Raw genomic sequence first — 12327 nt, 5'->3', positions numbered from 1 at the left:
ATTGCATATAATATAGGACAACAAAGCAAAGGTCATCACATGAAATTATTATTATTACAATTGATTGACATAACAACACATTAAGATGATGCAACTCTAATTTTGTTTGTAGTTGAAGAAACCAAGTCAATGGCACATCCCAATGGCCATGCTGCTCCAACTAGATAGTTTTTGTATTGCACATCATGTATCGTGGGGGCGGGGTAAGTATAAGTATCGAGAGGATCGAAAGCACATAATTTAACTTATTAAAGACTTAGTACGCTTAGTTAGATATCACATGGATTAAAATAACAGAGAAACCAAAAGTACTACCCTTATTTGAATAACCTAAATGTCGTTCCAGTGAAATGTCTGGTCAGTGTATATAAGTTAAATTCAAAGAGTTGGAAAATATATACTTACCAAATCCATCAACAAGCAAAGTGTACTCATATATCAAGTCCATACATAAGTATGGGATATTTCTATCTTGAGTTTTTGGGAATATGGATTTTATATCTGCCACATTTGTTTGGCAAGCAACTTTAGCTGCATTTAAGTATTGAATTGGCTTTGCTAGAGCAGATGGAAATTTGGTGTCAACAATGCCAACCTACAATGCAAAATTCAACACCAAAAAATGATGATACATACTATATACCAAAGTAATATAAATATTATAACAATTGACAACTACAACTAGACACTTATTGGTACATGATTAGGTGTCAAGCTCGTGCCGTAAAGTGTTGTGGTTAAGCCCTATAATGAGTGTGACCCTGGTTTTTCGTTGTCATTATTGAGTTTGAAACTCTATATAAATTATTGGTGATAAGTCAGAAGAAGATTAATTAGATGGTAACAAACTCTTATAATATTGTCAACATTCGATCATCCTGTCGTATAGAATAGCTCATCATAGCCACTATAGCGACCCCTCCCCTGACTCTAAATGATAAGTATACCCTCCACCAACTTCCTTATCACCAAATTTGAATAATTATTATCAAAAGTTTTCTTCTTTTCATTCCTAACATGCACTACTTAAAAAAAAATATGAAAAATTAGCTACAAACTTCGTCGCTAATCCATCACACTTGTTGCTAAATAGGATTAGCAATGAATTAAGTTGTTTAGCTACAAAATTAATCCATCGCTAGATTTAATAATTTTTTAGTATAGTGACATTTTTCTAAATTGTTGCATATATATAGAAATTTTAATTTTACCTGAGCACCAATATCATAAAAAAATGATGAAGCATGAATATTTTTTTGTCCATCACCACCACCACCATTCCACACTCCATTGAAGGTGCATTCTTCAATCTTGCATTTTGCATTTATTTTAAGTGCATGTCTAGTTAACCTCCTGCATCTCTTCCAACTACTACCTTTCTTTGGTGCTTTTACTTTGTAGTCCACTCCTCCATATGAGTAATACCCTAGAAGAAAAAAAAAACGATTTCTCAAATAAACAGTTACGTGTTTAGATAAAAAAAAAATACTGATGAAATTGATAATAGATCATTTTACAATTGAAAAAATACAATCAGAATTGATCAACTTATAACTTTTAATTGATTTGCGTTTAAAATCATAGATAAGTTTAAAATTATTTATATGCTAGCTATAGAGCTAGTTTAATCAGTTTATAAGTTTGACCAAACACCCTACATATAGAGATACTTAAGTATTGTTAAGGTATATATAAATTTAAGTTATATACATTAACAATTAACACCATAAGATTTTTTACACAATCAATGTGGTTTAGCTTATTATTGTAGCATAACTATTTCTCGTATTATTATAAATGTTTCGGACAAAATATAATTTGTGGTGAAGATTAGTAATTAATTAGAATTTATAAGAGATTATAGGTAATTAGGTATGTATATATACCATCATATCCTTCCAGAGCACAAGGATTACTTTCATTTCTTGAAGCCTTGAAAATCTCAGCTCGACCTGCTAATTGTCCATAGTTTAAATAACTGCATATATACATTAAAAATACATAATCAATATATTATAATTATTAAATACACTAAAATCTTAATTATTGTAAGTTGCATTTTTCCCTTTAATATATGATCTTATGTGACGCGAATCTAGATTAGTCGAGACTTCAAAGCAATTTAGGCTGAGCTAGACTTTTAGTTTATTGGCTCTAGACCATAATTCTTTTTGCTTACACTATTTCAAAAATGATCTTTAACAACAATATATAGCTTGATTGCCACTAAATACATTTTTTAAAGACAAGTAATACTCTTTGTAAATGTCCCTAAAGTCTATAGCGACATGGATTCAGTAACATGAATTAATTAATGTCGGTAAAATTTTTAACACTCTTTGTTTATGTGCACATTTCTTATATATACCGCTATTTTTTTAGTGTTACTTGGTTATATTAAACCAAAATAACCATAATTGTTCTGTCCCTGCAAAGCGAACATTATACGTGTATACAGAGTTTGAGCTAAAGTTAGTTAGTTCTCATGTCAAACTCATACCCTTGCAAAGTGAGTACCAGATATCGAGTGAAATAGAAAAGGAGGAGAAAACAAACCTATGTACATAGAGATTATAATCTTTTGACATAAGATGTTTTTGTTGAACATAAGGTTCTCCATCCTCATTTTTAGGAGCTTGTGCAAATTGTTCATTTGATATAGCATATGCCATTTGGACTGAACCACCACCAAGATCAATTGTTGCTGTTGTACTTTTATAATCTTTGCCCAAATTTCCCAATAAATAATTTATTGCAGCCTATTAATAAATAAAATATCAAATAACCAAAATTAGAAAGAAAATAAAAAGGATTTTAAGCTTATTATATTTGATTTAAATAAAAAGATTTGCTAATAATTGAGATCTTTTACTTACCCCACACTATGATATTTTATGTTTACTTTTTAAAGATCAATTTTTATGAGAGTTACATGTAATTATTATATTATATTATTTAATATTCTCATGGCCTTTGGGTATACACAAAGAGACTCACATTAAAAAGTTATCTTTACACAAATAACCTATCAGATTCACTATTTATTTTTTGTGAAAAATATACATAGATTATACATTTTTAATATATGAGTTATATAATACTCTGTTAATTATTTTTAATTTTAAATAGTTAGATGAACGACTTACCCACATATAAGAGCCTTCTTGAGTTCCATCAAGAATAGTGACCCATTGATCTTTGCTATGGAAAGTGCTTTGATTCTTCACTAAATTTCTCACCTTTTAAAATTGAAAAATAACAACAAAAAAGAATTAATTAATAAAGTAGTAAAAGGAGGATTAATTATTTTTTAAAATAATAAAAGTAATTTTTCTTCAAGTTAATAATATACTGCTTGTAGAATTTTTTCAGCTGCATCCCCTTTTAACATCCTAAGACCTGCTGTTGCCTGTAATCATTTAAATAATTCACACAAGAAAACAATAATTAAAAGATTAATCAAAAGTCTCATTTATCATAAACAATTCTAAATGATAAAGTAACAATACTAAAATAATTAGCTACTTGCATAATTATTTTCTATATTATAATAAAGTACTTCTTTCTTTTAATCTCATCCGGTGTACGATCAAAAGTCTCATTTATCATAAACAATTCTAAATGATAAAGTAACAATACTAAAATAATTAGCTACTTGCATAATTATTTTCTATATTATAATAAAGTACTTCTTTCTTTTAATCTCATCCGGTGTACGTTCAGACCTGCATTGAAGCCTGACTAAATCTGAATTCTTACCAAAAATCTCACATAAAAAGGAACTCGAATCCAATTATATATTTCTATTATATGATAACACAATTGTATATTATGTTAATAGGATTTAACCTATATTGTGATCATTGACAGTGTAAAGATTTTTTATACTATAAATGTAATTTTACTTATTGTCACAAGTTGCTTGATCTATCTTTCTTCATATAATTAGTTTCACTTGTTATGAACAATTATATATAGGTAATTATTTTCGTAGATTTTTTTATTGTTATCTCTTTTTATGATAATTATTTAATATATGACCTTTTTCGCGTTTTAAATGATCCGATTATGTAAAATATATATATACTAACCCCAAGTTCTAAAGGTGTTTCAGATTGCAATTCTTGAGGAACAACTCCTTCAGCTCCATCTAAAAGTGGCTCTAATGAATTGGCTGCAGCCTTTGGATCTTCTGCATATGAACTTAAACCTGGCTCTGTCTATAAAATCAAGATAAAATTAATTAAATTAAATATTATATAAGATTTTAAAAGAGGGGGGGAAGGGGGGGGGGGGGGCGGTCTGAATTTTAAAAAATACATTTTACTATATTTAAATTGAATCGGTAATTAGATCTCTAGCTCTCAATGATCAAGTCCAAGGACAGATCTAGATAGGGTTTAGGAGTTTCATTCGAACCCCATACGATTAAAAATTACACAATTTATACAAGTTAAAATTATTATTTGACTCCTTCATATATTTACTTTTCATAAATTAAACCATCTAAGTAATAATCCCGACTCTTCCACTAATCGAGTCCAACAGTTACCACTAGTTCTCGATTTGACTTATATACACAAACAATGTAAAAAACTTTTAAGCGATATAACATGATCTTACCTAAAAGATGAGTAATATATAAGTGGACTAACTTCATAATGAATAATAAATAAATCACTATAGACAACAAGTTATAAATTACACCGTACTGATAGTATAAAAAATATTTACACGTATGATATATATAATTTAAATTCAAAAATTTATTTCTAACTCATTCAAAACTAACAAACGCGTATTTTACGCCACAATAAAATATAGTATTGTAAAAAAAATAAAAATACATACATACCGCCATAAAATACTCAATATTGTTGCCAATAGGAAGAAGTCCTAATTTTTCATCAAATCGAAAAACATGAACTCTACTTCCAGTACTTCCAGCATCAAATATTACTGCATAATGTTCTGATTCATGACTTAATAAATGTCTTCTCAATGGAATTTGGGCATTCACATTTTTGGATAATAAACTTAGGGGCAAAACCAAAAATATTGCCAAAATTATGAAAATAAAATGACTATTTTGGTTCAACATTTTGCCCCTATTTGAAGAGATTTTCTGCATGAAAAAAAATAAACAAGTTATATAAATATATAAAAATCTATGTATTTTTTATGGTGTAATAATATTAATAGAATTAGATTACTTAAAAGGTAATTCCAGGTTGTTGTTTTTAATAAGTATTGATTGATGTGAAATTCTCCATGTTATCAATATTTAAATTAAAGACATGATACATATATATGTATATACTATCAGAAAATCATTAATTTTGAACGTCCAATCAAAATTCATGCTCTAATAAAAAAGGTTTGGAAAATGTTTTGACGAACTAATTTTTTTTACGGAAACTGGTGGAACATAGCAAATACTTTATAAAATAAGTTTAAGTGTGCATAAACTAACTCAAACATTGTAATAATAAAATAAAAAATCTGAAAAGAGAGAGAGGAGAGGGATGCCTTTATATGCTTTTGGGAGTGAAGGTGATGAAGCAAATGGTCCATCTTGTGCTCTCTTATATAGCCTCATTTCATATATATTGTAAATTATAAATATAAAAACCCAAAGAAAAGTCGTTACTCATGGAACATGTGATACTACTACTATCTTTGTTCCGTATTAGATGAACATTTTTTATTTTATACGATAACTAAGAAATCATTAATAAATTAATATTTTTTAATAGGAAAAATTCTTTTGGCCAGAATGGTATTTTACCTATGTTATTTTATCTTTTTGAACATTTTAACTTTAATACACTTTAACTAAAAGATGAAAAAAAATCAGTTTATTTTAAAATAAAAAAGATATTATAGTTTTTTTAAAATTATGGCCAACTTCTGGCCAACTTTTCTGGCCATTTAGCATTATCCTTTTTAATATTGTGCCCTTTGTTCATATTAATTAGTTTGTTGAAAAAATAAATTTTGAATTTACAAAAGTTGTTTAAACTTCAAAAGACCATATTAATTATAGAGGTAAAATAAGAAAATATAATCAATTATATCCTAATTTAGTAAGTGATCAAGTAATATGAAACATATATTTTTAGTAAGATGTCAATCTAATAAGAGACGGGGGAGTACTATTATCCAATTAAATATAATATAATGATTTGGTGTACCAATTATAAAGATTAATATATTATTTTTATAATATAATTGATTTGTACTTTTTCAATTATAAGATCAAAGCTTTCATTTTCTATCTATTAAAGAAACACACATTGTCGTAAATTAATTATTGCATTAGTGACTACTGCCTTTCATATTAAATATTGCTAATGATATGATTTTTGTGTTGTTTTCTTTATTAGATTCACAAAAATTAGTTGAATCAAAATTCATGCTCTAACGAAAAAGGTTTGGAAAATGTTTCGATGAACTATTTTTTTTACGGAAACTGGTGGAACATAGCAAATACTTTATAAAATAAGTTAAAGTGTGCATAAACTGAACCAAACATCGTAATAATAGTAATAATAATAATAATAATAATAATAATAATAATAATAATAATAATAAAAATATCTTAAAAGAGAAAGAGAGGGAGGAGAGGGATGCCTTTATATGCTTGTGGGGGGTGAAGGTGATGAAGCAAATGGTTCATCTTGTGCGCTCTTATATAGCCTCATTTCATATATATATATATATATATATATATATATATATATATATTGTAAATTATAACTATAAAAACCCAAAGAAAAGTTACTCATGGAACATGTGATACTACTACTACCTCTGTTCCGTATTAGATAGACACTTTCTATTTTACACGATAATTAAGAAATCATTAATAAATTGATCAATTTTTACTATTATTCCCATTGTTTATATTAATTAATTTGTTGAAAAAATAAATTTTGAATTTTCAAAATTTGTTTAAACTTTCAAAGACCATACTAATTATAGGGGTAAAATGAAAAAATAATTAATTAATTCTATCCTAATTTAGTAAGATGTCAATCTAATATAAGACGGGGGAGTGCTATTATCCAATTAAATATAATATAATTGTCACACCCCAAAACTAGATGTGATGGCACGTGCCCAAACCCCACCGGACATGTCAACCTAACACCCAAAAACCCAACGATATAGAATTTATAAAACAAGAATAAGATAGAAAGATAAGCGGAAGTCTTTAAATAAACTCAACATAACCCCAGAATTGGTTGTCACATGTACAAACCTCTAATACAGAATCTGAATAAAATATACAAGTCTCATAGTAAAGTTCTAGAATAGAACAGAACAGTAAATATAGATAACTTGAGGACACGCCTGGAATGAACCGCTACCTCTCAAGTAAGTCTGGAAGCTCTAATATGAAGATGAGTAATAAGCCGGATCTGATAGAGCTGTCAACCTACACAACTGTGTAGAAGCAAAGGTGAGTACCAAAAGCAACAGGTACTCGCAAGTAACACTAAACTAAGCTAAACTAGCAGCTACAAACAACTCCTTTCAATCCCAACCGAACCACCGAAACTTCATTCTAACAGCGAACCAACAACTTATACTACAGAATTCATAATCAACAGATATATCCAACAGTGTCTCAACATCAACCTCATATCCTCATGTAAGAGAAAATAGATCATATATCACATGAAGAGGGGCAAATAGGAAAAATCCACACACCACAGACAAAGATGAAGTCAAATGCGATGCAAATGCAATAATGATGTCATGTAGTCGTGATGCATGTCTGTCCTAAGATACACATCTGTTGACGTAATCAGACCGCGCTGAATACTCAAATCAAAACCCATGGGGGCCACACATGGACCATGTATCACCGCCGGAACCAGATCCAATCGGCATCCAAATCGCTAGCCGGAGCTAGTCCATCTCATATATATCTCTAGCCGGAGCTAGTCTCAACTGTGTCTCATATCCATCCATCCTCATATCAGTGTCTCAGAACTCATGCAACAGATAGTTCACACATGGGATGAATAATGAATATGCATATGTCATCAATCACAATCATATCACGATCACATCATAGTATTACACATCATTTGTCTCAATCACAACCATATCATGACCACATCATAGTATTACACATCGTCTGTCTCAATCACAACCATATCACGACCACATCATAGTATTACACATCGTCTGTCTCAATCACAACCATATCACGACCACATCATAGTACACACATCATCTGTCTCAACATCAATGTCTGTATCAATCATAGCCTACTCATGCCCTTCTATCCCCTCAATATCAGTTATCACATGACTTATTCAACAAATTCAAGTCACATATAACACATTTAGCTCGTTTTATTCCCCATCTTTCAATTACAACAATTTCAATCAACAAATAAAACCCATCCTCAATCCCCATTACTCCCCAACACAATTAGGAAAGTAGTCATGTGTAGTCTAAGAGTTTAACAAAGTTTAGAAGTCACTTGCCTCAAAACACTTCAACTAGTAACTCAAATATGAGTTTTACCCTTCCGAGCACGCTCCAAATCACCACAATCTATTCATAAATGGAATCCCACAATCAATACAAATCTAACAACACCAATATCGTGAAATTTGGAGAAAAAGGGTAAAATGGTCAAAAAAATCTCATTCCGAAAAATATTCTCGAAATCTGGAAATTTTTAGTGAAAAATGTTCCCCAAGAAATTTAGAATCCAATAGTGAAAACCGTTTCGAAAAAGGAGTTGAAATGAGTTCACAAACTCAAATTTTCTATTAAATTCGGATTAGGCAAAAAACCCCAAATTTTACAGTTGAAATCTCAAATTTTGATGTTAAAATCCATAAATAATCGATGGAAATCAAAGATATAAGTTGGAAATAACTTACCCAATGAATTCCTTGCGAAAAACCACTTGAAATCGCCTATTTTCGAGCTCTCAAAGTCTAAAAATGGAGAAATGGGTATTTTCAAGTTGTGGGAATTTAGCTACTCATTTTGACTTTAAAAAAAACAAAAAAAACTGTTGTTGCAGCTAAAAAAACACAGCAGCTGAAACAACAATAACACCAAAGTTTAAGTCCCCGTTGAACCCTCGGGATTCGTTCAAAATCTCGTGCACACAAACTAAATATGTACCCCCACAAAATTCGACGTTCCGGACTCAATGGAACCGTTGGAATTTGAATTCGAGGACTCCTTGACCCGAAATTCAATAAGATGCCAAGAAACTAGTTTAACACCAAAAAAATTCGAAACTCAAACGGAGCGTCTAAAAATTCAACCAAGACTCATTCTAGACTTAGAATCGCCTCCCGAAACCAACGGTACTCTCGGAATTTCAATCTGAGCCTCGGAACCTCATATGTTGACCAAAGTCAACTCTTTATCAAAATTTCACAACTTTAGCAACTTAGGACCTCAATTCTTCGTTTCAACTCCAAATTCAACTCCGTAACTTCACACAGACCCGTTTCGACATTCTAAAACTGCCGGAATTGACGGAAATTTGATCCGAGTCCCGAAACTCCAAATAACTCGAAAAAGCACTTTTTAACCAACTTTAACTCATAAAAACTCAACTTCTCAAAAACTCAACTTTTTACCAACTTTTCCTCAAACTAACTTTACAACCACAAAACATGGGACTCGGGGCAACTACCGAAAGGGCAAAATAGTCATTTCCACGAAAAATTACCAAAATGACCTTTCGGGTCATTACATCATTCACCACTAAAAATCATGTTCGTCCTCGAACATAAAGTAAAAGAAAGTACCTGAAGCCTCGAAAAGCTGGGGATATCGGACCCGCATATCATCCTCGGACTCCCAAGTCGCCTCCCTATCTGATCGATGCCTCCACTGAACCTTCACTGAAACGATGTCCTTGGTCCGGAGCTTGCAAACCTGTCTGTCCAAAATAGCTATAGGCTCCTCCTCAAATGTCAAATCTGGACTCAACTCCATCGACTCAACCGAAATCACGTGAGACTCATCCGGAACATATTTTCGGAGCATAGAAACATGGAAAACTGGATGCACGGCTGTCAAACTAAGTGGCAAGGCTAACTTGTAAGCCACCTCTCCCATCCTCTCCAAATCCTCATATTGGCCAATGAACCTAGGGCTGAGCTTGCCCTTCTTCCCAAATCTCATCACACCCTTCATGGGCGATACCCGAAGCCAAACTCGATCACCCACCATGAACTCTAAGGGTCGAACCCTCTTGTCAGCATAACTCTTCTGCCTACTCTGGGCAGTGAAGAGCCTACTCTGAATCACACGAACACGCTCCATATCCTCTCTAAGAATATCAGTACCAAGGGAGTCCACCTCCGCTGAATCAAACCATCCAATAGGTGATCTACACCGCCTACCATACAGTGCCTCAAAAGGTGCCATCCCAATGCTAGAATGATAACTGTTGTTGTAGGCAAACTCTGCCAATGGCAAGTGTTGATCCCATCTAGTACCAAAGTCGATCACGCAAGCCCGAAGCATGTCCTCCAACACCTGAATAGTCCTTTCAGACTGACCGTCAGTCTGAGGGTGAAAAGTTGTGCTCATGTCGAGTCTAGTGCCCAAATCATGCTATAATGCTCTCCAGAAATGAGAAGTGAATACTGAACCCCTGTCAGACACAATGGACACCGGCACTCCGTGTAACCGCACAATCTGACTAATATAAATCTGAGCCAACTTCTCCGTTGTATACCTCACTCGGACCGGGATGAAATGAGCAGACTTGGTCAGTCTGTCGACGACCACCCATATAGAATCATAACCACCCACGGTGGTAGGCAATCCAACTACGAAGTCCATAGCAATCCTCTCCCACTTCCAAGTAGGAATGGGCATCCTCTAAGTCACACCACCAGGCTTCTGGTGCTCACATTTGACCTGCTGACATGTCAAGCACCTAGCCACAAACTCTGCAATATCCCTCTTCATCCCACACCACCAATAGTGCTGACTAAGATCATGATACATCTTCGCCGCTTCAGGATGAATAGAATACCTAGAATAATGAGCCTCCTCAAGAATCAATCTGATCAAATCACCAACCTTGGGCACACATATCCGGCCCTCAATCCTCAATACACCCTCGGAGTCAATCTTAGCCTTCTTGGCTTCACCACTCATCACCTTGTCCCAGATGAGACATAACTTCCTATCCTCATACTGATGCTCTCTAATCTGCTTCATCAAAGATGAACGGGCCTCAATGAAGGCAAACACACCTCCACTCTCCTCAGAAACCCGAAATCTCACCATGCTGTCAAATAACCTCTGAACATCCCGAACCAAATGCCGCCTCTCAACACTGATCGCGGCAAGACTCCCCATACTAAAAGTCTTCCTACTCAAGGCATCGGCCACCATATTGGTCTTCCCGGGGTGATACAAAATGATCAAGTCGTAGTCCTTGAGCAACTCAAGCCACCTACGTTGTCTCAAGTTCAGATCCCGCTGAGTGAATATGTACTGTAGGCTCCTATGATCAGTAAATACCTCGCAATGAACACCATATAGGTAATGTCTCCACAACTTAAGCACAAATACCACAGCCGCCAACTCCAAATCATGAGTTGGGTAATTCCTATCGTGTGCCTTCAGATGTCTAGAGGCATAGGCTACAACCTTACCCTTCTGCATCAAAACACCTCCAACTCCAACACCCGAAGCGTCACAATAAACAGTAAATCCAACACCCTCCTCTGGCAAAGTCAAGACAGGTGCTGAAGTCAATAGGGATTTGAGCCTTTGGAAGCTCGCCTCACACTCGGGTGACCAATGAAAAGGAACCGTCTGCTGAGTCAATCTGGTCAACGACGCAGCTATAGTAGAGAATCCCTGAACAAAACGCCGATAGTAACCCGCCAAGCCAACAAAACTCCGAATCTCTGTAGGTGATGTAGGTCTAGTCCAACCCTGAACCGCCTCAATCTTGGCCGGATCAACCCTAACTCCATCCTTAGACACCACGTGCCCTAGGAAAGCCACTGACTCAAGCCAAAACTCACACTTAGACAATTTAGCATACAACTTCTCATCTCTCAACTTCTGTAGCACGGCCCTCAAATGACAAACATGATCCACCTCGGTCTTAGAATATACCAAGATGTCATCAATAAACACAATCACGAAGGAATCCAAGTATGGGCGAAACACTCAATTCATCAACTCCATGAACGTCGCAGGGGCATTGGTAAGCCCAAATGACATCACCAAAAACTCATAATGACCATATCGTGTGCGAAAAGCTGTCTTCGCCACATCTGAAGGCTTAATCCTCAACTGATGATA

The 12327-nt window shown here is 33.6% G+C and overlaps 2 protein-coding genes across 4 annotated transcripts in view; one reads left to right on the top strand and one right to left on the bottom strand.

Moving 5' to 3' along the window:
- LOC125828662 (rho GDP-dissociation inhibitor 1-like) overlaps positions 1 to 12327 on the top strand; it is a 192250-nt gene that overhangs the window by 68598 nt on the left and 111325 nt on the right. Inside the window, exon 1 of one of the 3 annotated variants that reach the window (XM_049507989.1) lies at positions 9042 to 9046. The exons of the other annotated variants lie outside the window; for them this stretch is intronic. The gene's annotated coding sequence lies outside the window, so the exon portion shown is untranslated. Of the gene's footprint in view, positions 1 to 9041; positions 9047 to 12327 lie in introns of those variants that run through there. 3 annotated transcript variants of the gene reach the window in all.
- LOC125828666 (apyrase) lies at positions 54 to 5120 on the bottom strand. The gene is made up of 9 exons (XM_049507997.1): positions 4856 to 5120; positions 4092 to 4220; positions 3353 to 3409; positions 3147 to 3239; positions 2557 to 2759; positions 1887 to 1978; positions 1212 to 1426; positions 398 to 595; positions 54 to 203 (listed from the first exon to the last, which is right to left on the bottom strand). Exons 1-9 carry the CDS (start codon positions 5099 to 5101, stop codon positions 81 to 83), a joined length of 1356 nt encoding a protein of 451 aa, XP_049363954.1. The 5' UTR covers positions 5102 to 5120; the 3' UTR covers positions 54 to 80.

This window comes from Solanum verrucosum, unplaced genomic scaffold (assembly GCF_900185275.1).
Source record: "Solanum verrucosum unplaced genomic scaffold, falcon-dt-bn FXZP01000273.1, whole genome shotgun sequence".
NCBI classification, from domain to species: domain Eukaryota; kingdom Viridiplantae; phylum Streptophyta; class Magnoliopsida; order Solanales; family Solanaceae; genus Solanum; species Solanum verrucosum.
Note: the sequence above shows the minus strand (reverse complement) of the source record. Positions and strands in the feature narration are given on the sequence as shown.

Coding starts and splice junctions, on each gene's coding strand:
- LOC125828666 (XM_049507997.1), bottom strand. CDS start 5,101: ATGTTGAACCAAAATAGTCATTTTATTTTCATAATTTTGGCAATATTT. Junction 4,221..4,855: donor ATATTGAGTATTTTATGGCG/GTATGTATGTAT, acceptor TTGATTTTATAG/ACAGAGCCAGGTTTAAGTTC. Junction 596..1,211: donor TTTATGATATTGGTGCTCAG/GTAAAATTAAAA, acceptor TTTGCATTGTAG/GTTGGCATTGTTGACACCAA.